The following is a 26,877-nucleotide window of genomic DNA, read 5'->3' on the forward strand; positions in this document are numbered from 1 at the left end:
TTTGTGTTTTGGAAAATGTGTCTAACGCAAATTCTTAGAAATTCTAAAGAACTTCTGGACAATTTTAAATCTTGGTTTTTTTCTGAAATGAATTCTAACATACTTTTCATTTTTTAACCCCGTATGCCAACATTCCCCATGTGAAATTAAAAATTGTTTTGTATAAACATTGAAAATTTCTTCCTATGTGACGTATAAATTTTCTGACGTCAGACACAGGAAACATTGTTTGATAGATGCTTTTGTGCTTTTTTGTAAAATTGTTTCTTTTAAAATTGTAACACAGTGATGATTGCTGCTCATATTTTGACTATTTTATTTATTATGTTTGTTTGGTTCACGCATCCTTGTAAATATAACGGAATTTGATGAGACTGTCGTACAAGACAATAATAATCAAAACCACTGAGTAAACAAAGACTCACAAAACCAAAGGACATTTACATCAACAGTTATAACCATTCCGGAGCGTCTGAGATAACCTGGGTTTTTTGGGTGGTTCTTGTTACTAAGTCTTTAGATTTCTGTGTTTTTATTTTTCTAAATTGTTGTTGGTCGTTTTGTCTTCTTTTTGGCCAGTGTGTTAGGAGTTGATTTTTGACTTATGATTTTGAAAATCCTCATGGTATCTTTTGCATTTATACGCATAATACTCAAAATTAAGTTGTTTGTCATGTGTTTATTTTGTTTCTACCCATTTTTTTTACTTTTGCATTGTTTGTCTTTCTGCAATATCCAGATTCTGATAATACTTATTCCTCGACCTTCAATATTTCCCCCTGATAACATTGTAACAACTATGATTTTCTAAGCCTAATGACCATATATACTATTCGGATAATGAAGCTCATGTGGACTGGGTTTGATTGTTGTTTTGATAATCCTGGTATGTACTTCTACACAGGATTATTATAGAATAGGGAAAGCGTAATTACAGTCAGTTTCTCAATATGATATATACCCGCCAAAATGTTTTGTATTCTAATAATTACAATTTGAAATCACAAGCGATATTGTTTCGCAGTCTCGGATCTTTATTGTTTTACGCGTAAGATATGCATAAAGTCAAACTTTGGAAAAGTCATTCAGAAATCTCTTACTAGAATGAAGACTCGAGGCGCCTGACATCTCAATATCTTGAGTATATGAAATCTGTTGGTCTTAAATTTTTAGTTACACTCAGCTTATTTCACCAATAAACCTTAACCGACCTGATGAATGCCATTACCGAAACAAGGATACATAGATAATCCTCATTATCATATGTTAACATAATACTTCATTTAACAGTTTTGTAGACTTTGGTTGAAATAAAGCTTTACATATGATATGCATTTGCACAACTGCCCATTATCAACGGCTAGAGCCAAATTTTCCAAATGAGATTTATCTTTATTGCTTAATGTACTTTAATCCCTTTTACTATCTATATTGGTTTTTTTCTAAAATCAATTACTTAATAAGCAATTAATACAAAAAAGATCGAACGATTGCATTCCGTCTTGATTCAAATGATAGATTTACTCTGCAAATTTGCAAATTCTAGATTTATTTAGTTAATTATAAAACACAAACATAGCAACTTCCTGATAAAGTTCACATTTATATAATTTATATGGTATTATTTTCTAATTTGAGTTAGTTACATTAATTAGCTGGATGCATCTTACTCAGGAAGCTGATGTCTTATCTGTTTTGTTTAGGTCTTCTGGGATTTTAATTTTATTCGAAACTTTTTATCTATTTTAATCCGCAAAGGTTTGCCTCTAGATTACCAGGTTGTTCACTGTTATTTGTGCATAGATATTTTTCAGATGTCCATTTTGTTTACATAAGTTCAAACTTTTTAAACCGAAAGCGGCAATAAAGCAAATGAGGCTTTAACAGGGTTAATAAAAAGAAAAGAACATACATGTTTATGGATGGCATACAAACGGCATGCTGATCTTGCATACAATAAATAAAAAAATATATATATATAAATAGCTTTATTTATGTCATCCTTTGTAATTAATATAGATTTATAAATAACAGATTCTATAAACTTTTGAATGATATTTTTCTTTCATCGTTTTCTATCATAAAACATATAAAAGCTGTCGCACTCATTTAAATTTAAAGTTGAAATTTTATTTCAAATGATATATTTTAGGAGGTTATGAAATATAAAGAAAAAAATATTATCAATGAGACAATTCGACAATAAGCAAACTTAGTGTCTCTATAATATATCAATTGTAAAGTGTACCATCTTATATCGAGCTTTAAATTATATGTTCTTAAAATTAAATAAAAGTGGCTCTATCATGTATCAAAATCTAAATTATTACGTCTTCATTATAATTGTCGCCAAATTCTATAAATGGCAAGAAAACAGTACTTGAAAACAAAAAACATCTTATTCTTTAATCATTTAAAGATTAAAGTTAAGTTGAAAACTTTCATTTAAAAGATTTATTTAAAAGTGCAACGGTCATCCATAACTCAATAACAACTGCGCTAGACACCAATTATGTTATTTCCACAATATCAGTACGTAACTACCAACACTCAATTTCAGAATAGTGAGTTCAGTGTATGTTATTTTGTAATATTCCAATTTCATATGAATTATTCTAACAGTATTTGTTATGCAAATATTTATTTAGATCAATATCTGTTTAAAACAAAAAGTCTTCGAACGAAACAATACTGACGACAAATAGAATAATTTGTCATTGTAGACCCGAATTGTATTAGGAATATTGATTTCTGGCAAATTTAATGTGCTTCTTCAGTATAAAATTATAAGCAAATAATACATAACTTTATGTAATACCATCTTCAATCTAATTTGTTTTAGCATATTATATAATACTGTTCTTTGAACCATCTTCATACTGTTTGTTTAAGACAATGTCAGTGACACAAAGGTTGTATCGGAAGATTTTTTTTTTAACATTTGTTTTATAATTTGATTTTTCCTAAAGTGTACAAGTCATTTTGACACTTGTTTTTGTTTTACTTGAATGAAAACATGACTTAGCTGGATTTTGAAAAGATATTTTGATTGAAAAGTTTTCAATGCTATTCATTTTCAATTTTAATATTTTAAAGTGTTTTGATTCATGTGTCTCTCAAGATCATTCTGTAGAAGAAACGTCCTTTTTATAGGTTGTATTTATGTTGAACTGTAGAACCACTAGTACTGTTCCATGTTAAGGGGAGAGTTGGCGCGCCTCCAAACTAGTCTGTATGTGAATGTCTTAAGTCAGTAGACTGCAATTCAGTAAAATTGAGAATGGAAATGGGGAATGTGTCAAAGAGACAACAACCCGACCAAATAAAAAACAACAGCAGAGGGTCACCAACAGGTCTTCAATGTAGCGAGAAATTCCCGCACCCGGAGGCGTCCTTCAGCTGGCCCCTAAACAAATATATACTAGTCCAGTGATAATGAACGCCATACTAATTTCCAAATTGTACACAAGAAACTAAAATTAAAATAATACAAGACTAACAAAGGCCAGAGGCTCCTGACTTGGGACAGGCGCAAAAATGCGGCGGGGTTAAACATGTTTGTGAGATCTCAACCCTCCCCCTATACCTCTAACCAATGTAGAAAAGTAAACGCATAACAATACGCACATTAAAATTCAGTTCAAGAGATGTCCGAGTCTGATGACAGAAGATGTAACCAAAGAAAATAAACAAAATGACAATAATACATAAATAACAACAGACTACTAGCAGTTAACTGACATGCCAGTTCCAGACTTCAATTAAACTAACTGAAAGATTATGATTTCATCATATGAACATCAGGCACAATCCTTCCCGTTAGGGGTTTAGTATCATACCATCATAACATATATGAGAAGAACATAACCCGTGTCATGCCAACAACTGTTTTTAGAATAAATGTGTTTAGTTCCGATGCAAAGACCTTATCAGTGACTCAATATTAACGCTAAAATATGCAATCTTTAATGACTTGACAACAGTATCGTAATTATATCCCTTCTTAATAAGTCTATTCAAAGGTTTTGTAAGTTTCTGAGGTGAATACTGACACCTTTGTGCTTTATAAAGAATATTTCCATAAAAAATTGGATGTGAAATACCTGAACGTATTAGAAGTCTGCATGTTGAGCTATATTTACGAATGATGGATTATACCGATGATAAAATTTAGTAAATGTTTTGACTAGTTTGTGATATCGAAAACCCTGGTGTAATAATTTTTCAGTAATACATAAATTTCTCTCGTTAAAATCGTTAAAATCTAAAACATTGTTACATACACGAGCGAATCGTACAAGTTGAGATATATAAACACCGTAAGATGGTGACAAGGGAACGTCACCATCTAAAAACGGATAATTAACGATAGGAAATGAAAAATCATCCCTTTTATCATAAATTTTAGTATTCAGCTTTCCATTAGTGATATAGATATCAAGATCGAGAAAAGGGCAGTGGTCATTGTTAGTATTAGCTTTACTTAAAGTAGTTCAACAGGATAAATTTCATTAATAAGTCGTCATTATTGAGAGCCAAAATATCATCCAAATATCTAAAAGTATTATTAAATTTGTTTATCAGATGTTGTTTCGATGGGTCTTTGCTTATTTTTGTCATAAATTGTAACTCATAACAATACAAAAACAGGTCCGCAATAAGTGGTGCACAGTTAGTCCCAATTGGAATTCCGATCATCTGACGATATACGGAATCCCCAAAGCGAACAAAAATGTTATCTAGTAAAATTTCAAGGGTATATATAGTATCAAAGCATGTCCGTTTTGAATTTTCATCGGAGCTCAGTATTTTTGTGATTTTCCTTTTTGCTATTTATCATATTTGTTTCGTTCATTTGTTTTGTACACAACTAATGCCTATAGCTGCTAATTTCTGTGTCATTTTAGTCTCTTGTATCATTGGCAATAATACAACATCTTTTTTAAATGATAAGGATTCTGCCTTTATACCAGACCGTAAATTAACTTCATCTGGTTTATTTGTTGGTGTTTTGGGGTTGCCGCTTCATTGACATTATTTATTTCTAAAGTATAAACATGAGAAATCCAGAGATAAAATGTATCGATGGGTTGATAGCTCATCGACGAAAACCAAAAACTTATTTTATTCGTATTTTGAATACCTTGATCACATCATGGAAGGGTTGGTAAATTTTAAAATAACAAAAAAGTAGAAAGGTGTGTAATTCAATTATAGATTATAAGAAAACCATGTAAGCTGTTATAATATTTGTTTATGCAGACTATATTATTATAATTCAATATAGTCTGAGAATTTCATCTGTTCATGTTGATACAAAATACTTCCTGTATACACATGATAGAATGTCTGCTCAACAAAACAATAGTTATTCCAGATCATGTCTGCGTTTTCCATAATGCTGATATTTATGTACAAAGTATCTACAACAAAGCATTAATATGATTGGCTTTCCAGAAGTAACTAAATAGCTATTACCTAATCTTTTTGATCATTAAATAACACAATTCGTCATGTAACTTTAACGCACTGCCTCATTTCATTCCGGTCATTAAACAGTTAATACTAATAGCATGCATATCTTACATCATAACAGTCACTCCCGACATCAGTTTAGCCATTTAACAATGTAAATAAACCGTAGCCTACATCATTGCAAATCTAGAAAACAAACAAGTATGTTAATGCTAGTCAAATTAAGCGTTTAAATTTAAAGTGTTGGGAACAATGTAATTAAATAAGAACGTTGAGTTACTTTTACTCAATAGGTACATGGTTTATAAGATAGAAAAACATTTTATAACTTCACTTTGTTTGCAATTGTCAAAAATGTTCTAAAACACTTTAATGTTAAAAGTAGTTTCAAGACACTTTATATCAGCCTATCTTTAATTTTCGGAGCAACTAATATTATTTCGATTTTTATGGGCCGGGATTCATGTTAGGTCTTTAGTTTTCTATTTTGTGTTTAACATGTAGACTTTTGTTTGTTTGTTGTATTTTTTTGTTTAGGCCATGGAAATGACAGTCTGCTTTTGACTTAAGACCTTAAGAGTCTAATGTAACCAATCACTTATTAGGTTTTTGATCAAATGGTCCAACATTCATGTCTATTATCTCTTTATTTTATTGAACCGGATATGAACATACCTGCGCTATTCTGGTGACCAATTAGTATTTTATTGAACCGGATATGAACTTACCTGCGTTGTTCTGGTGACCAATTAGTATTTTATTTGCGAACATCAATACAAGCTAATACAAACTGTTTTAATTGCCTGATGAAATTGATAGTACAATTCCCAAATGTTTTTGTGTTCATTAATTTTGAATATTTAACTTATGACATGTTGTCTAACAAAAACAAAAAGCAAGTTTAGATTGCTATAATTTCCCCTGAGAATTTACTTGACAGTTGTTATAATTTTGCAATACAAGTACACCATTTGTTTCTAAGATTTTTATAAAAGTTTAAGATAAATAATATTTGTTTTTAGATTACATGCACTTATATCTAGAACATAACTATATTGTTCGGTGGAAACTTTGCTATCAAACATGTTTGATTAATGGAAACGTTTTAACATCATACAACCGATCTTCATATACAGGAAGCAATATACTTCCTCGTCAAAAGCCAATGATACTTCAATTTCTCTGCTGTGTTTTACAACAACAAAAAAAGCTTCCAAAATAGTTCTTAATAGCAAATCCACAAGAAAACTTTCCAATACTCAGAAATCGTTCAAATCAACAATCACAACTTGACAAATTCTGGTACATCATCTTCATCCTTGACATAACACAAAGGAGTTTTACTTCTTATTTTTCCTAATATCGTATCTATTTTTGGTAACAGCTTCATTTGCATAATGCTGTAAATTCATAATTCAACTTTGGAAAACTCCATCTTTATATGCCTTTTAAGAAGAACACAGAAACAATGTAAATAGCGTACTTGAGTTTGAAGAGTAATGTCAGCTTAAACCAAACCATTTGTCTTTGTTTCATTTTTTTTTTATAATTCTTTATTTTGTATTTCTTTATCTCAAACAATATCTATATACACTTTTTCTATCAGAGAAAAATACAATACATGTTTATTCATTTTGACCTGTCAGTGTCAGTGCTTATATTAACATCTTAGTTTCTTGATCCGCAAAAAGTTTAAACGATTTGGAACATTTCCAGGAAACGACAGAGATTGTTTTTGTACCTTAATATTTACATTCTTTTCAGTTTTTCAACTTTGCAAGATATTACATAGAAATAAAGTCGTCTTACAACCAACAACCAAAAAGTAAAAGCAAAACACCATGAGCAAAAAAAAAAAAAAAAAAACACAAAAAAACAAAATCAAAAAGGAAATACGAAACTAACGAAATCAAACCAAACCAAAACGTCAAGAACAACGGAAAAAAAATGAAATAAAAATAAATCCCGAAACATATACCCAAATTTAATAAACATGAGAAACGTGAAAAAATTAAGTAGTATATATATGTGAGACCTGATTTATAATTATCAATTAACAGATCACCTGAAGCATCTCAAAATATGCAATTTCATCAATGGTCAATTATTTGATATAGTTGTTCATGTCAGACTTGACGAATAATCGATGAAAATTAATGTTTGTCGAAAATTAAAGGACCTAAAGACCGTGTCTCCCATGTCTTGTTTATTGTACGGTGCTGTGACGATACATTGATAGGTCCATAAAAGGTGACTAGGAGTAATTTGTCAACGTTAACCAATGGTTTAAAGGTTCAAACAATACATGGTTCGGAAAAAGGAAAACATTTTTTTCTGATTTATTTCATTCCATTCGTAGACAATGAATTATTTGTCCTGTTAAATCGAGGATACAGTAACAACTCCTAAGAATTGTTTTAACTAACACAATCATATATCATATAACATCCTCCTCATATACCAATACTTACTTTGCACTAAATTATCAAGTACATATATACAGTAGTCTTTCTCTCGGTTCTAATCTTATATGGTGCTTACCTTGTGTGTTGTTGTAGTTTTAAAAAGTAAATATATTTTTAAAGGAGATGTTTTTCCTCATTTAAGTTTAGGTAGGTCAGAAAGCTGTTCTGGTTAACCAATTGAAAACACTTGTTCTGTCACTAATTGCAAAATCTGCATAAAAGAGGGATGAAAGATACCAGAGGTAAGGTCAAACTCATAGATCGAAAATTAACTGACAACGCCATTTCTAAAAAAGAAAAAAGACAAACAGACAAATAATAGTACATAAGACGCAACATAGACAACTCAAGACTAAGCAAAACTAGTGTGTGATTTTCCATTAAAACATTTATTTAGAGTTGATGTTTTTAATAGATCTTGTGGCAAACTGGGGAAAAAAAACCACATTTGGTTTCGTTGTTTTACATGAGACAAATAGTAATCATGTACGAAGACAAAATCAATTTGATTTTTGAGATGAAAGCGTGAACACTACACGCAGTGGACATGTCACATGTCTCAATACTAATGAGGCAGCGCGACTGTCTAATTGAATTACGGATCTGATCTATTTTACTTTTGTAGGTCTAAATATTAACCAAAGGTTCAGACAAATGTCATTAGACTATTACTCCCGGCGTTGAATAGATTAGGGAAGTCTGGTTTATTTCATATGACTTCGGAAATTGTGTTTGTCAAATTCTTGTTCTACACTAAATAATCTCAGACCTTACAAATATAAAGGTTATCGAATTGATATAGGAAAGTTTATCTCAAACGTATCAACTTTAATATTGCTTAATGGATGACGAAATCCCGATAAAATGGGAAAAAGATGGGACTGAACATTGTAGATACTTGTTTCAATCTCAAAAGGAAATGTAACTATTATGTTTCTTAATATTCTTGTTTCATATTAACTAAATGAGATGTGGAAAATACGACAATAAGATAGAAACCCAACAACACAACAAAATAAAAAGCTTCTAGACAGATAATCGGTAGAAATTCGTAATGCAATCTCTATGTTTTTTGAGCTGAAATCTACCTTCAAATCCCCAATTGTCATGTTTTAAGCCGTCATTTTGTAATTCAAAATTCGATTAATACACTATACTCGGAAAAATATAACCTGCATCAAAAGCGCTGTTTCAATAGATATTGAAATCTGAATCGTACAATTAGAAAGAACCGCAGACTAGGTTCGAAAATTATGATTTTATCGGTTTGTTGTCTCTTTAATACATTCCGCATTTTCATTTTCAATTTTTACTCAATCTCAACTTTATCAGTCAAGTAACTTTCATTGGTTGGTGTCTGTCGTATTTGTCACAGCAGGCCTGGATGATCACTCTTCTGAACTGTTTCATTGGTTGGTGTCTGTATTTTGTCACATCAGGCCTGGATGATCACTCTTCTCAACTGTTTCATATTTTGATTTAACGCGCCTTAAACTTTGAGAGAGTATCTGGTGATGGAAATAGCTCTGGTTCCAGTCTGTCTTTTATAATTATTGTTTCGAATATTTTTGTGAAAATACTAGTGACTTCAATATCTCTTTAGTTTCCACTGACAAGGTTTAATTGTTTTTTTTTAATTTAAGGACGGGTGTCAAACTTCCCTTTTTAAGACTCTGTGATACGCATCTATAATACTAAAATTACGAGGTCCAATTTGTCAGCCGTCATCACGTAAAAACGACGAATCAAAGAATTCAACTTTATATATAACTAATATAGCACAAAGGTGTAGATTAAAAATTACACCACTCTAGGCCCTTTTGTTTCCCACGTAATTAATATTGCCAATAATTAAGAAGTTCCGGGTCGAGTCCGATACCGATACCAATAGTATATTCACCTGTTACCAATTACCTTATCTGTACGTTCCGCATCTGACAGGCGCACCACCAAACGGTGTATTCAGGATTAATATGCTATATACACGGGTCATAATCACAGGGTTGACACTACTAAATTGTCAAATTGCTACCTATTGTAGTATTTTGATCAGTAAGAATTTCTAAGATAACAATACGAATACTAAAAATCTGTGACTAAACATAAGGCGTATAGGTACAGTTTTCAATTTGTTAGCGGACATGACGTAAAACAGCGAATCAAAGAATTCAACTTTATTCATAACTAATATAGGACAATGCTGTTGATTAAAAATACTCCATTCCAGGACCTTTTGTTTCCCAAATAATTAATTTTACCAATAATTGATAAGTTCCAGTTCGACGGGCTCAAACAGAAAGATTTGAAAGCAGAGAAAACTGTGTATCTTATAATCGAAATGACATTATCAGATGACAATACTAATACTAAAATAAGGCTTGCGCATAGTTATATACTTTAATTCAGTCACGGACCCGCGATATGACGGGTGTGTTCTAGTAAGTCCTAAAACATAATTGGTTTATGATATTTAATGTTGGTGTAGGTTTTGTTATTTCTTTATTTGGAATATCAAGTTCCGATATGATCATGTTTTGATAGTTTTAAAAGTTCCAAGTCAAAGATATTTTCATCAAATTTGATGTTCTAAGTGTTTCAAAATGTGTTTTACAGGCTGATAGAATCTTTTCTCCCTCTAGTTTTGTTTCTTATGTATAGTATATTGTGTTTGTTTCATATTTTATCTTTGCTGAGTTATAAGTTCATGAAAAGTTTTGCTGTCTTTCTGAGAGGCTTGCCATGTATCGTTGGTCAATTTTTCTATCTTGGAGGCTTGTCTTTGGAGCTGTCTTAATTTTCGCTTTTTACTAATAGGATTGATGTTTGTCCTGCTTAGCTTTTTGCTGACTATTGATTTTCCTTTTTCCATAATGTATAAGCACTCTTTGATAATCATTATATGCTTGGCTAATAATTTCTGTTCCAATTATTCTTTCAAACATTTTTCCAACTTTTAAAGTGTCTATATTTTGAAATGGACTTGCCTTGCGTATTGAATAAATAAGAAATTTGATAGTTTCCTGAAAGCTAGATTCTATTCTTCGACTTTTGCATTCAAGCTCAATGTTTAGGTACATGTTGATATAATTCTTATATGATTTGCATATTAGGGAATACGTTGATATGATTGGTCGAGAGGACTTCCTGTAGTTGATCTTGACGTTGGTTATTTTTCGATAGACGACTTTGACCGAACTTCTTTTCGTAACCAAGGTAAACAAGATGGTTGCGATCATAACATTGACGTTAACAAATTTATTTTCACTGCACGTTAATCGTTAAGTAAAAAAATACACAAAAACGTATTTGAATGATAATAAGAGATTTTTGCAGTCTACTTTTTATCAGATAGCAAATTTCATATTTATGCGTTAACCAACAAATATATTCATGCGCCATGCCTATTCAATGACATAAATATACAATATGAGTGTGCTAGAGGTAACGAGTGTGGAAAAAATATGTTCCCTTTCTCCAATATTAAAAAATTATTTAACGCCTTTTCAACAGGAATTTATTGGTGTATAAACTGAACTAATAAAGGCAACAGTAGTATACCGCTGTTCAAACTCATAAATCCATGGACAAAAAACAAAATCGGGGAAACAAATTAAAACTGTGGGAAGCGCATTAAATATAAGAGGAGAACACTACAATGTAATACACACAGAAACGGACCAAGCATCAGACAAAATCCCGCGAGAATAACAAATATAACATCAAAACCAATTACATGAATTTGGGATAGACAAGTACCGTGACACGTCTTATCGCAATGTCAATTTACACTCAAAAATAAGAGTCCTTCGGACTTTTATTTGTTTGTGAGTGACTTGGTCGAGTTTATACTCCAATAAATTCCTTTAAAAAGGCGTTTAATCCTATAATATGGTTCACGCTTTGCGTAGTTTGGTGTAGTATAAATTTTAACTAGTTAATCTTCATAGGAACTAGTATATAAGCCTTTACTAGGGTGGCCTTTAAGATGTTCGTATGATGTCTTTCTTTTTACAACTTTTTTTATTTGTCCTATCCAAGCCACATTTTCAGGGAAAATTATGTAGTCTATTAGGGAAATGTTCTTCCTATTATGAATCTTTGTATCTCTCTATTATTTCTGAAATCTGATCTATTGTGTCTTTATAATCAAGATTGCCAGCTCCTTGTGGGGATGGCATACACACATTAATTAGGCATGTTTTCAATTGACTGCTGTTGCTTGTGATCACTTGGATACGATGTTCGAATTTAATGCAAAATTATTCGAAACAATAATAAAAGATAAACTGGAACAAAAGCTATTTCCATCACAAAATACTTTCCCAAAGTATAAAGCTTGTAAACCAAATGTGAAATAATGTTTTCGATTATTTATCTGTTGAAACTCTGTAAGAAAATATATACAAAAGTTATATGGATATAGAATTATTGAGTAAGTAAAACAAAGTCGTTCTGAATTACAATATTACCGAATTCCATTAAATATATTTATAATTCATATTCAAGTTGTTTTGTGAGATTTTAGTTATTATTTCATGAATGTCTTTGTGTTTTGTGTAATATTTTATCGTTTCTAAAAGTCTATGGATGGTTTCTTTCTAATTATTGAATATCTAGTTTCTACTTAATTCTTTGTTTTGTGTCTATTCTTCTTTCATTGTTTGTCCAAGGCGTTTTCTAACTACGATTAATGGGTTTTTAATGCTGGTTAGTTCGTTCCCTTTTTCTACGTTTTAGTTATTGTAAGTATAAATGGTGTACGGTTATAGAATATACATTTTTGTATATAGACGGAAGATTTCAATATCATTAGTCTGCTGTTATTTTTCCCATATTTAACGTTTTTACGACAATTATGCTTTTAAATTGGTTTTATTTCTTGATTGTCATCATGCGGTAATATGTTCTAAGTAATTATTTTATTTCTTGATTATCACCATGCGGCTCTAAGTAATGAGTCTGAAATCCATTAATTTTATACAAATTTTTAATAACCGGTATGGAGAATCTTAATAAAACGTCAGCACAACCCAATATCAATAATTCAAATGGCTTACAAGGTCATAACTAATGACATTCACACATTTACATTAAAACGTTTCCATCAATTTGTTTTTACGAACTGTTTTCCGCGAATAGTTGCTATTGGTTTTAGTTAATATTTTTATTTAGCATATTTGGCAATAAGGCAAACAGAATCCTTAGCCCTCAGTTAAAGTATAATTCATGACTACATTATATTGAATAACTATTTACATCAGCTATATGATCGTATGAATATTGTACGCATCTAAGTGTAGTGATTGTTCATGAATAAAGACGACAATAGGACATTATAAAGAGGTAACAAAACAACAGCAATGTCGAATTTATATTGTTTTCAGGATTTTATTTATCCTTGTATCGTGTAATGTCAACTACAATATCATCTACCAATAAATACATAAAAAAGGGAGCAATTGTTTATAATATGACATTTTATTTTTATAATTAATTGTAGCATCTTAACATCAAGTGTAGAATACTTGTCGAACACATGACATTGAATGTGTATTTACCACAGAAATGAGGATAAAATAATACACAATATGCATATACTGTTAAATTCAAACTTGCTAAATTGCATAATATTGCTTTGAAAAAATGAATGTCATTGTTTTGTTCACACATAGTTGTCAATATAATGGAATTAAATGAGAGTGTCATAGAAGTGAGAGATGTAGTTAGCTGTAAAACAGGGTTAATCTACCATTTTCTATTTAAAATAATACTTTGGATGTATAAGTACCTGGCCACGTCTACTTGTATTTTTGTCCATCTGATGCGTAAGCCTTTTTTGACTGATTTTTATAGTTCGTTCTTACAAGTATAGAATACTGTTAAACCGCTGTCTCAGGTTAAAGGGAGGGTTGGGATTCCGCTAACATGTTTAAACCCGCCACATTATGTATGTATGTGCCTGTCCCTAGTCAGGATCCTGTAATTCAGTGGTTGTCGTTTGTTTATTTGTTACATATTTGTTTTTCGTTTATTTATTTTTTATATAAATTAGGCCGTAAGTTTTCTCGTTTGAATTGTTTAACATTGTCATTTCGGGGCCTTTAAAGCTGACTATGCGGATTAGGCTTTGTTCATTGTTGGAGGCCGTACTGTGACCTGTTGTTGATTTCTGTGTCATTTTGGTCTCTTGTGGAGATTTCTCTCATTGGCAATCATACCACATCTTCTTTTTTTTTTATTTGTACCACTTCAGGAATATAAAAATTGTTATATATTCGATTGCTATGTCAGGACCTTTATTATGTGTGCATTCTTATCTAAGTTATCCTCCCCAACCCTTTGGAAAGTAAACATGGAAGGAAACTTGAATCAGAAATATAATTGAAATGTATGTTAGGCGAATAGTCCCTCCTAACTCCAAAGGGAAAACAAGCTTAAACGCTGCAACATTTACATGAACAGGTACAAATGATTTTTATTTTAATATGCGGTTGTCAACAGAGAAAGTTATGCCAGCCTTTTCATGTTTCCTTTTGCTTTTCTCACACAACATTATCATTATGAAAATAAATGGAAATCTTGTATCCATTCATCAGTTCATAGTCGTATCCAGGGTGGCCCTGCCCCCTCCCTGGAAAATGTTTGTTATATATAGGGAATCACAGAAGCATGACTTGAGCCCCCCTCTATTTAGGTCAGTCGGTATTCCCTTCCTATATTAATATAAGACTATGTAAGTTCATATCATTTACGTTCAAGGTTTAACACTTATAGTAAAAAATACCAGATAGGTATATGGTTCTCTGGGAAAAGTTTTTGCAAATAATATAAAAATATGCCATTGAAAGGCGTTTTCACTCTTGTTCTTTCACTCTTAACAAGACATTCTCAGTAGGAATTAAAGAGGTTGTCAGTTGGACTACAATCCTACATATATAAACTTTAAAGGTTGCATGATGGACATATAGTGGTCCGAGACCACAATTATTTCGTAGTGCATTTCTTTTAGAACATAAATGAAAATAAAAAAAATCCCACCTGCGCTTTCTCAAAGAAACTTTTACAGTGTGTTGTACTAATTTTGGGACAAATTATATCAAAATTATAGAAAACTTCATCGCCTCTAACTCAAAATATGGACAATTTTATCTTTAGGGCGTCTTGAAATCTTTTGACAGCTTCCGAAGTACTATTTTTCAACCTTTTTCACCTGGACCACTACTTTCCTTTAAAATTCTGGACCCAAACACTAGGGACTATATTTGTGAACAACGAAAATCAAGGGACGACAACGAAAATCAAGGGACGACAATTGTGGTCTCGGACCTAGTGATGCATAATATAGAGACCAATATGCAGTCTTTTAACTTCACACATTTTATGACTAATTAACAAATGACCATGTTAACTTTTCCTTCAATATGTTCCCTAACTTGTGATGCAATACACTCTCAATAACATGATTAATCACATAATAGATTAGCCATTTGATTTTTACACAATTATTGGAACAGAACCTCTTACACATTATCATATGTGCTGTAATATACATGTATGATCATAATGATTAGAATTTAAAGTGCAGGTATGATTGCTAATGTAACTATCCACCAAAGTTCACATTATATTGATTAAGCAACTATATGTAGAATACTATAAACTGCATGTGCAGCAGTCTGCAATGACTCAAACTTATTTAGTAATCTCAGTCATTTTGTTATGTCAAGCCTTACAAAATGACAAATTTTCACATTTGTTCCAGATTTTTGTACCTACAATAACAATTATAATGTTTATTCAATTTATTTTATTTTTGAACATCCACCCATCCAAGAGTTTTTGCAGGCTTGAACTTTTTTATGACATCATCAAGTACGAATATAGTCATTTAATCAGTCATGACACAGGTGTAATACAACAAGAAAATTCATGAAATCAGTGTTTATTTACATTGTATCTATAACATTTTTTTTTCAAAAGTTTGTTCCTTCTAAAATAAAATGCTCTGTTGGCATGGTTGGGTGCAGCTAGATACTACCCCAAAGGTGGAACCCTGAACAAAAATGGACACAACTTTCAAGCATGGCACAGCTCTCAATTTGGATTGTTATTATTTATTTGACACAACTTGATTGCTGGCACATAATGAATGTGAACTAAGAACTTTAAATTTTAAAACTTGATATTTCTCTAATAAGTATATGTACATGAAAAATGGTATAATATTCAAAATACAAATACATGGTGAGACTCAGCATATCAAAGAACCATGAAAATTTAACCCAAGATTGATGAAAACTAATTAAGTTTAGTTTTTGACCCTTAGGACTTCAATGCCGACTAATTTTATAATGGGGCTCAAAACCTAAATACATGGTTAGATTCATACAGTAGGTAAGGGATGTATATGGTATGCCATTGTTTGTCCATCTATCCTTTAAAAGGACAACACTTTGTTCAATATCTCAAAGTAGAGGGGGCTAAATAAAAAAGGTTTTTATTTGGTTCAGATATTACTGATAATTTAACAGTTATCCAAAATATTATAAAATCTGTCCAAACTAGACTAAGGTACACCATATTCAGATAATAATGTTTTTTTTTCAACAATTTAAGAGTTACTATGGCAATAAACTTAGACAAAATTTGTAAAATTTCTTGATTTTCCTTGTTTTTTTGGTCAAATAAAAATATATTTTAGACTGTATGTGTGCATCAAAGAAATTTATGCATTTCCAAACATAATGTGTCTTTTTGGAATAGTTGACAAACATTTTATATTCTTGGACCAAAAATAGTCCTTAAATATTATAGTCTTCTTTGCTATGAATTTCTCATGAAATTTTAACACACAATTTAGATTGAGTTCCCTTTTAATTTTGATTTTTTGTTCCAAAGTTGCAGGACCTATCAGAGTTAGGTTATTTTTCACATCTCATATTAAGCTTGAGTTTGCTTAAAGTCAATAATCTCAGATCTGTACTAAATGGCTTTCAGTTGTTTGTATTTGTACCCGGCCATGTCCCCTTTTTTTTGGGTTAAATGTATTTCTATTTGTATCCATCTGATGAGTTAAGACTTTTTCAACTGATTTTTATAATTTGTTCTTATTTCTTATTTTGTACTGTTACACCACTGTTCCAGGTAAGGGGAGGGTTGGGCAACAGCTTTCATGTTTAACCCTGCCACATGTTTATGTCTGTCCCCATAGGAGGCTGTAATTCAGTGGTTGTTGTTTGATGTATCACATATTTGTGTTTTGTTCATTATTTTGTACATAAACTAGGCCAAATTTCTTGTTTCAATTGTTTTACATTTGTCATTTCAGGGTCTTTTATAGCTCTTTGTGTGGTATATATGGGATTTACTCATTGTCAAAGTCTGTATGGTGTCCTACTTTAGGCTACAGTTGTTAATTGAGGTCATTTCGTCTATCATTGGACGAGTTTTCTCATTGACAATCATACAACATCCTCTATTTTATAGTCACAGTGTAGTTGTATCTAACAATTTGATCATATAATTAATATCACCATAGGAAACATTAGTAATTTTTAGAAAAATTTTGTATTTGTTTTAATATATGATTTGGTCTTGTATTTTATTCTCAAATATATTTAGCATTTGTCTAGTAAAAACTAAATTTTGTAAACAAACCAATTTATAACTTTCATAGAAAATATACTTACGGTGTGTTAATTGATTCATATTGAAGCTACATGTAAACTGTATTTTTTTTCTGTAAGTTTTCTCAGTTTCATTTTGTCTGGTTTCAAGTCTTAACAATTACTGTTAAAATCTCCAAGGAAACTAATTCATTAATTGTGTTCAAAGTTCTTCTGGTTGACATAGCTGAAATTAATAAAGAGATAATAAAATGAGTTTAACTAAAAATAAATTGTTGCATTATTTATTTAACATATATATAGTTTGAAAAATATGGGGGAGGGAAGTAAAACTGACATTTAAAAACTGAATCCAAGCTTTTTTATAATTCGTTCACAGGCATCAATCTGTATTATCTTACTATACTAATTAAAAAAAGTTATTGAGTGTTTAACATTTGTAACTATAAAAAAGATTTGTCTACGTCAACCGATTTGATAAAATATGGCTTCTCATCAAACTCAGTTTTCATTTCAAGCATTCATTTTACACATTGAAGTATTTTAAATGTGAAGTCACCTTATTTACACATTTTTTTTTGAAGATCAATGTAAGTAATATATTTATTCCATATGACAGCAAGGCAGGATAATTAAATACTATTTTTTTTTTATAATTTGATAAAGTAATTTAATAATCCATGCAAATAAAAATATCTAAAAATAAACCAACACATGCACCTAATATACACTTTCTGTTTTATTCATTCTGATTCAGTCTTAACATTGTGCTGTTATCTAGTTTGTCACCATCTGTAAGATAAAAAGAAAAAAATTAGAACTGATCGCTGGCATCCTAGAATTATAGTCAGCAGTATATTTTTTTACAGGAATCAAAGATATATTAAGAGTACATGTATACATAAGGCCAATTAAAATAATATCTATGAAATAAATATGGTAGGTAGGTAGGGAATTTATTTTATTCAACATTACTTTTTAACATTGAGTCTATGGGAGAGATATTCTGACTTAAAAAATGCTTATTGAAAAGATGACCAAAAAAAACTTTAAGGCAGGCAGCTATTTGTAACCTTAAAATATAGGGTAAATGGGGAAATAGGAAACACACATATTTTTTTATTTGGCCTAAATTGATTTTACTTTGGGGGAGGGGGGATATTATTACATTGTATAAATTGACTGAATAATAATTCAATAAAATATTCTTGAAATAAATAGTAATACCAGGCATTGAAGTTAAAATTTTAGCATTGTAGCCCTCAGCTTAAATTTGTAGCCAACACATATATAATTCTATAAAAAAAAACAGAAATTGAAGTAGCCCACACTTAAATGCTTAATTGTAGGGGCTATTGGCGTGTAGACTCATGCTAATTTCAAACCCTAAATGCCGAAATGACTATTGTAAATTAAAACATACATTTATTTGTACATGACCATGATGACATATATAATAAAAGCAAAATTCATAACAAATTTATTATGTGTGTGTAACCCTGTATTTTTTTTAAGTTACATTGGTATATGATTGTTTTATTTCTTTAATCCATGAAATTATAAATATACGTACAAGTATCTGAATCGAGTTTTGAGAAATTCAGAAATTGCTATGTGAACGGAGTCTAATATAATAGTAATAGTATTTGAAGCCTTGTGTTAATTTTCCATTTCAGGCACCCCTACACCTAGTTTGATAAAAATCCATAATTTATCCCGAATTTAATTCCATATGGAGCAGCTTCTCGAGTAAATTTAACAACTCTCAAAATATGTTATGCAAAGTCGATAGAGTTTTCAAGCCATAATTGATTTCTTCGACCTAACGATACAGAATTTTGCAAAGTTTTTATTTTGTAAAATTATTTGGATTGAGTGTATTTTACTTACAGTTATTGTTTTATTCATATATACTGGTAAAGTTGACAACAAATATCCTCATTCATCAATGTTCAGCCATATTTGCTTCAGTAGCAACGAAAGTCGAAAGGTCATCCCGGGTCAAACCACTTGAAGAGCGCGTAACGAAAAAGCCGAAGGCAGTGATTAGTGTAGAGTAGTATGCGGACCCGTATTCGGATCGGAACTGGAACTGTCGGGGAGTTTGATCGTTTACCATATATAAAATTACGATTTCCCAAACTGAATGTTGTTGTTTACGTATTTTACTTTAAACACATTTCAAGTATGCTGTTAAACCCACAATGACAGAACTGAATATGTTCCTAGTTCATGTCTTTTTTATTTTTGGTTTAATAAATCTTCAACATTTTCGGTTCTTATACATCTGCGGTATTCAAATATTCAGCTGTGAGCGTTCCTGACGAAAGGTAAACAAAGAAACGTGTTTTAGAGGAATGATTTTAAAAACATATTGTTTTTATTTTGTTTTATGTATGGAAAACATGTGATTTGTCTAAGGCCTAGTATTGCTGCTATGTCATTTGATTATAGAGTAGCTATATAAAAAGAAAATGAGAGTTCTAGGGAGCGTAACCATTTAGTCCTCAGGTCATTTTCAAGGGAAAGAATACTAATTATAAAGTATAGGTGTTTGCCCATACGAAACTATAGTTTGTTTCATTATAACTAAACCAAGCAGAAAAAGTAATTACCGGTTGTTAATTTTACAATGTAAGTCAACATAGATCTGTAATAGATAAACACATTTCAAAACGTGATGAAAGGGAGACAAATCGTGACCTCCACAAAATAAAGTAGAAATGAGTTAGTTGTATTTCTTTCAAAATATCGGAAGTTTGCGAAACTAGCGATTCATCAAGTAGCTAGTTCATCGGTAATAATATAATGAAATTGCATGTCTTTTTTACTTCATGTTTTTTGTGAACTGTTTTGTTTGTCGTTAAAGTTCGTATATTTAACCAAATGAAAATGAAATTATCACTTACAAAGTTTGCAGGTGGGTCGAAACAATTATCTGGATTTGTTAACATTTACTTCCATCACGATTCTACAAAAAAAATTTGGTAACGAATGACTTTTAATACCTTTAACAGAATATATGACTTATAGAAACACAACAATCCTAACCAAATTAGCAATGTATGTTATATATCATGTCACTGGCTAATGAAATAATAATACCCTCCAGAACAAACAGTCAACCACCAGCAGAAAGGAGAAACTTTTAATGTCAACTTCAGAAGAAGTCGTGAAAAGCTGTATCAGTACATTTGTATTAAGGTTCATCATAACAAATGGACAAATATGGCCGTATTTTCACCTCAAAAACTACTCTGTGTACAGACTTACCTGTGCTGTTTGGAAAGTTTTAATGCCTAGCATCCACTAGATATATAAAAGTTAAATGCACTGAGTAATCTATGTTTCAAATTTTATTATAAAAATCTCTGTATTAAAGGCTGTGGATTTTCTATAAAAATCTTGGTTTATTTGCCACAAAGTACTCTTTTTCTATTAAATGCAAAGAAACAGTAAATAATAATGCTTTGCATCAAGTTTCCCCTTGGTATATATACAAAATGGCCTATCTCTATTATTATTAAAACTAACTGTCTCGAGTGGAGAAATATCGTAATACACTTGTTGCAGTTGTGGAATCTACATGTATATGAAAGTAATAACATATATATTACCAAAAAAACTGTGACCTTTGTATGGTAATATCTACTATTTTTACTTTTTGTTTGTTTCCGTATTAATAAATTAATAAACTTTATATCATATTCTTTTAATATTAAATCGGCCTCATTACACTCAATGCCTCTGACCATAATTATATCCTACATTGCTCATATTACCAATTTATTATTTGTGTATTACTTATTGTGTATTTCACTAATGTTTATATAATCATTGTATTATGATGGTTTTGTATCTTGCCTGGCAAGGGTCCATGATTGGTATAATAAAATAATGTCAAATGTCTACTCACTTGTCAAAGTTTGAACGAAGGCAGCTAAAGTAAGGTTAGTTGTGGGGTTTCATGTAAAACAAATTGGGAATACCATGTTTTAAAGTAACCAAATGAATTATTTCTATTCTAAAAGGACAAATTTGTGGTTTTTCTTTATATAACACATTCTTTAAACTTGGCAATATAAATCGGCGAAATTCATTTTTAGAACTAATATGAATATCCCTGAATCGGCTATGTACGTAGATTTAGGTTGGGAACCGATAAATGATTTCCTTGACAGATAAAGGGTGTCTTATTTTGCTAGAATTCATGACATAGATTATGTCGAATCATATTTGTAGAACTAAAGCGATTAACGTTACACCGAGAATGGGGATATCCCCAGTTTAGGAAAAATGTGTTTAATACTGTCGGTCTTGATGATTTTTACAACTCAAATGTTAATCTTAATATTTTCAAACAGTTTTTTGGAAAGTTTGTTCGTGAAAGACAATTTCAAGTTATAAGAAATAAAAGCAGTCTAAATGCGTTCTCCAAATTTAACCTTGCGTCTGGTAGACAGCCTTATTAGTCAAACTTGCTTGATTTTAAGTTTACACGGTTAAAATTGTTAGCACGAACAAATTGTTTACCCATGAATCAAGTTCTGTATAGACAATAGACAATAGAGAATATTTATTACCACAAACACATTTACATTAAATGGTTATGGCATACAAAATTAAGACAATAAACTGACAATAGTTAATAGTTAGCAAATACCAGGATTATAATTAAGTACGCCAGACGCACGTTCGTAGTTAAACTGATTATAATAATAATAAGCAGCTGATGCAGAATATAAAACGCATAGCTTTACTTTCAACAAACAGGCAAGCAACAATCTTGATGATCATTCAAACCTGAGTGGAAAAAAGGCAGAACGACATGTCAAAAAAGTAAACGATCAAAAAATAAAAAGAACAAACAAAATAAAAATAAAGATCAGCCGAGCATGGAACATTTCCTAGCAGAAGCCTTTAGAACTCCATCAAATAAAACCAACGAAGAGAAAAAACACGTACTAAACAAACAGCAAGTACTCCTACTGATGAGCTTCACAAGAGAGAAGAACCTGTTAAAAAAAAATCCTAAGCTCATCTTAATTAAAACTATCAATTATAAATATTCAAATCTTCATGTTTTTAATATTGTATATATTGTATATATATCTTCGTTTACTTTGTATCATAAACGTAGACTGTAGTAAATACAGCATATATGAAATTATTTGTAAATGAAAAATTATAGACTATGAATTTAAAGTTGGTAAATCTCCTTGGATAAAAAAATTTGTTCCACGCACATCTAAAACAAATGAAAATTGCTTCATTGGTTGGAGCACTAAATTAATGAAATGCAGGATCACCATGGGAAAAAAATCACATTTACTTCACATAGCCATCTAGAATTTGTTCATAGGCACACATTAATCCTTTGTCAAAAGATATTCTTGAAATCAAGTGAAAAACAGCCAGTCTTCATTAATTATAAGAGTACAGTTTCGGTAAATGAATCTTCAGATGTTCTTTTCTTCAGGATACAAACATATTTCTACACATTTATTTTTGCTAAACATCACAGAAACAGCCAACAATATCCTCTTGTTTTGAACTTAAATATCACACACTTTTTCGTTGTACACATCTTTCAAGAATTTAGCACTTCAAGTAAAGTCATTTGGCTAACAACATTCTGTGGTACGATTTATTCCATATCTGTAAAAGAAAATAAAAGTTTTAAATACTCAAGAACCACTCGCGCTATGAAAATTACAGTGTGTGACAACGTTAATGTTTACAAAATACAAGACGTTTTCGGCAAGTCAGTAATTTGTACTGTACTTTCAGAATGGCTATATAAAACTGAAGTCTGTGCTGGCATTCAAAGGTGGTGTTTAAAAAATCAAATGCAAATACGCATACACAATATAAATATGCAAGCACGCATAAAGAAACAATGTTATGTTCAACAATATGTCATATAAAAACTGAACACCACAATCACCAAGGCAACGCAACGCAAAGCACAGAGATCAGAAGAAATAGAGGACCAAAAAAGTCATGGATATTTATCAGTTGGAAAGTTTGCAATAAAGTCCCATTTTGCTTGAGCTGTAATAAAGTTTGTCAGTGTTTGATATAGCAAGAGGAAGCCCAACTGCCTATTGTACAAATTTCCGAGTCTGTACATCCAGCAGCTGACGCACAAGTTGCACCGCCTCTACGCAAGCTATGAAACGAGTATTGTGAAGTATCCATTCCACAACGCACTAAGAGTTTGTGAAGAATTTTGTCTATGTCTGACTTTGAAAAGGCACAAATCTTTCCCTTACTATCACTTAGACCAAAAGCGGATGCAGGCAACATTGTTACCATTCTAGAATAAGCCAGTACCGGACATATAATACAATTCTCGACTCTTTTAAGAGGAATCTAGAATATTTTTGTGTTTTTGACTAGTTTTTGACCACTGTATATCGATAATTAATCCTTCCTCAGTAATTTGAATATCATCTCTGGTTAACTGCTCCTTAGGGTTAAACTTAGTCCTTGAATTGTTAGCAAATTGTGATTTTCTAAGCATAGCATAAAAGCTTATTATAATAACAGCCCACAACACATAATCCTGTACACTTGTCATATCTAGGACTTCAAACATGCGGTTCAAATGATATGGTTCAAATGGTAATTTAATGTTTGGAACATTAGTATTAAGCTTGTCAATACCTGACAAGGTTAGCCTGAGCGACGGTGAATTAAATTCCTCGGTATCAAAATTTTATAAAATGACCCAAGTTTTAACACCTGATAAGTAGTTTCTAACGGATCCACTATTCTTAAAGTTATCTGACAAAAAACACACATATCCGCAGAGTGTCTCTTGATCAACAGGAAATGCTGATCTACAAAACTTTTAATAAAACAAAAGGTATGTATTAAGCTGAGTCCTCAAATTTTTAAAGGTTCCCTGTCTGAAAGCTGCTTTAAAAACTGTGCTTGCTTTCCGACGAAGTGATAGCCATTCATCTGATCCGGTTTCTGAAATTAAATTGAAAAGTCTAACTTAAATAATTTGTCCAACACTTCAATATCTAACATATAATTGTCATCTAAAGCAGTCGACAGTTTTGCATAAGGGTTTTCAAGTGATGTCCAACGCGACAATATATCTGCTGCTCGATTGTTTATTCCTTGAATATGAATCGCTTTGATCTGAATGTTATATTGAGCACAAATTAACCAAATGTTTCTTGCTATGCTAAGCATGATTTTATCACGAAATCTACATGTATTAAGTAGACTGACTGCAGATGAATTGTCACATTGCAACACAATACGTTTATTTTGCAGTTTTTTACCCCACACTTTAAAACTGATCAGGACAGCCAGAAGTTCTTAAACACTAATATGATGACCTGACCAAGATGTATGTATATCACAATGAAAGTACTCAGTGATGCAACTTTTATAAAAAAAATACCACCTATTCCTAATAAAGACGCATCAGTTTGTATTAATTGGTCCGGTTTGGTCCAGATATGCTCTGGAATTGTGGTTTTTCCATTGAACCTTGTCATGAATTTTAAAAACCATTTCAAGTCTTTTTTGGCTTCACCATTCAAATTAATGTGATGACCTTTGCGCGGTACAGTTCTGAGTAGAGCAAGCAAGCGCGCAATGAATAACTCTGCAGATCTAATACAATCAGCTATGTAGGACAATTTTCCAATAATTGATTCAAGCTTTTTTCTTGTGATAGTTTTCTTAGTCAATAATTTCTCAATAACTCCTTTTATTTCACATAATTTGTCATTGGGAATGGAAATTGTCTTGTTTACTGTGTCAAATTGTTTTCCAAGAAATATCATATTTGTGTCAGGTGCACAACACTTTTGCTCTGCAACTTTAAAACCAAGATCATCTATTAAGGTTTGGAGAATGTGAAAACCATTCCCGGCAAATTCTGTCATTTCAGCTGAACCTAAATCGTCTATATAATTAACACCATTGTAACCCATGTTTCTGTACATGTACATTATAGCATTCGTGGTCCTTTGTGCTGCCATAGCCCCTGTACGCAAACCGAAGGGAATTTTAGTGTCAAAGTATAACTTGTGATTCCAGACTAGTCCTAACAAATGATAATCATAGGGATCAACCGGTGACCAACGGTAATATCTCTTTATGTCCACTTTGTACAATAGACAGTTGGGACCCTTTTCGTTTAAAAGCTGTACTAAGCGATCAGTGGCAGGGTAATGTAATGTAAATGGGTCACCCATGTAAGTATGTTTTGGTATGCCATCATTGGCTGAGGTACCTATGGGAAATGATAAGTCCATGCTAGTCCTTCTCTCTATGTATCTTTTTTTTGGGAACAGAAGACAAAGGTGAGGTAGCTAAAGGAACTTGAAAAGGGTTGACCTTGAAAGGGCGAACTAAAGCATTATATGATAATTCTTTGTTTATATATTCGTCGATGTGCTCACTAAAAAACAATGCTGACTTGTGATTTCTAACAATAGTCTCTGGAAATTCATGTTTGCTATAACCAACAGGCCAACTAAATTCGAAAAAATCAACAATTTTATAGTCATAATAGCCATTTGATAATTTTCTCCATATAGGAATGTTCATTGTTGAAGGAACATGTATTTGTGATCCAAGATAATTTTGAACACCTGATTTAAAAACAATATCATGAAGAACAACAGGATTTTGACACACCTTATTAATATCATAATTAACATTATTATATACCTGTATAAAGTCATTTTCAATATTTCTACATGTATGGTCTACACTATCAATAACAGTACTTTTAAAACATGTATCAACATTTGATCCGCTTTGAAATTTTGAAGGTGTTATTAAAGGTTCTGGTTTTAAATTGATTTCATTATGTGTACAAGAATTGTCAGTTTGTGTTGATACATCAATAGTTTTAACTGAAATACCACATACTTTTCCTAGTCATCTGTGTGAAGGAAAGTCATGTTGCCAATTTTGGACATAGTCTGAACCTCGACCTCGACCTGCATTACCCTGGAACTGTTTTTGACTTTGACAATCTTTTTGCAGCGTGATTCATTATAGTTTTTCGTTTAATCCAGCATGAACTACAGACATGTTCCTCTTATAAACCCAGAGTATTTTTGTGTAATTCTTTTTTTGCTGCATGAGCCTTAGTTGAAAACTGAACAATGAAACTTTGGATGTGACTGCGGCAAGCGACGTGCTTTGCAAAATTCAAAATTGTCATTCCATGAAGCACGACCAGTTTCGATTTCTCGAAGTACATCTTTTTGAAATGCAAGAACATCAGACCATATAAATTGTTCACTATAAAACATTAGCTGTGTCAGATG

General features: G+C 31.3%; 1 protein-coding gene across 1 annotated transcript; it reads right to left on the reverse strand.

Moving 5' to 3' along the window:
- Positions 1 to 24,885: 24,885 nt before the first annotated feature.
- Positions 24,886 to 25,851, reverse strand: LOC139486701 (uncharacterized). Its single transcript, XM_071271624.1, has one exon. The coding sequence runs from the start codon at positions 25,849 to 25,851 to the stop codon at positions 24,886 to 24,888; it is 966 nt and encodes a 321-aa protein (XP_071127725.1).
- Positions 25,852 to 26,877: the final 1,026 nt, after the last annotated feature.

This window comes from Mytilus edulis, chromosome 8, assembly GCF_963676685.1.
Source record: "Mytilus edulis chromosome 8, xbMytEdul2.2, whole genome shotgun sequence".
Taxonomy (NCBI): Eukaryota; Metazoa; Mollusca; class Bivalvia; order Mytilida; family Mytilidae; genus Mytilus; species Mytilus edulis.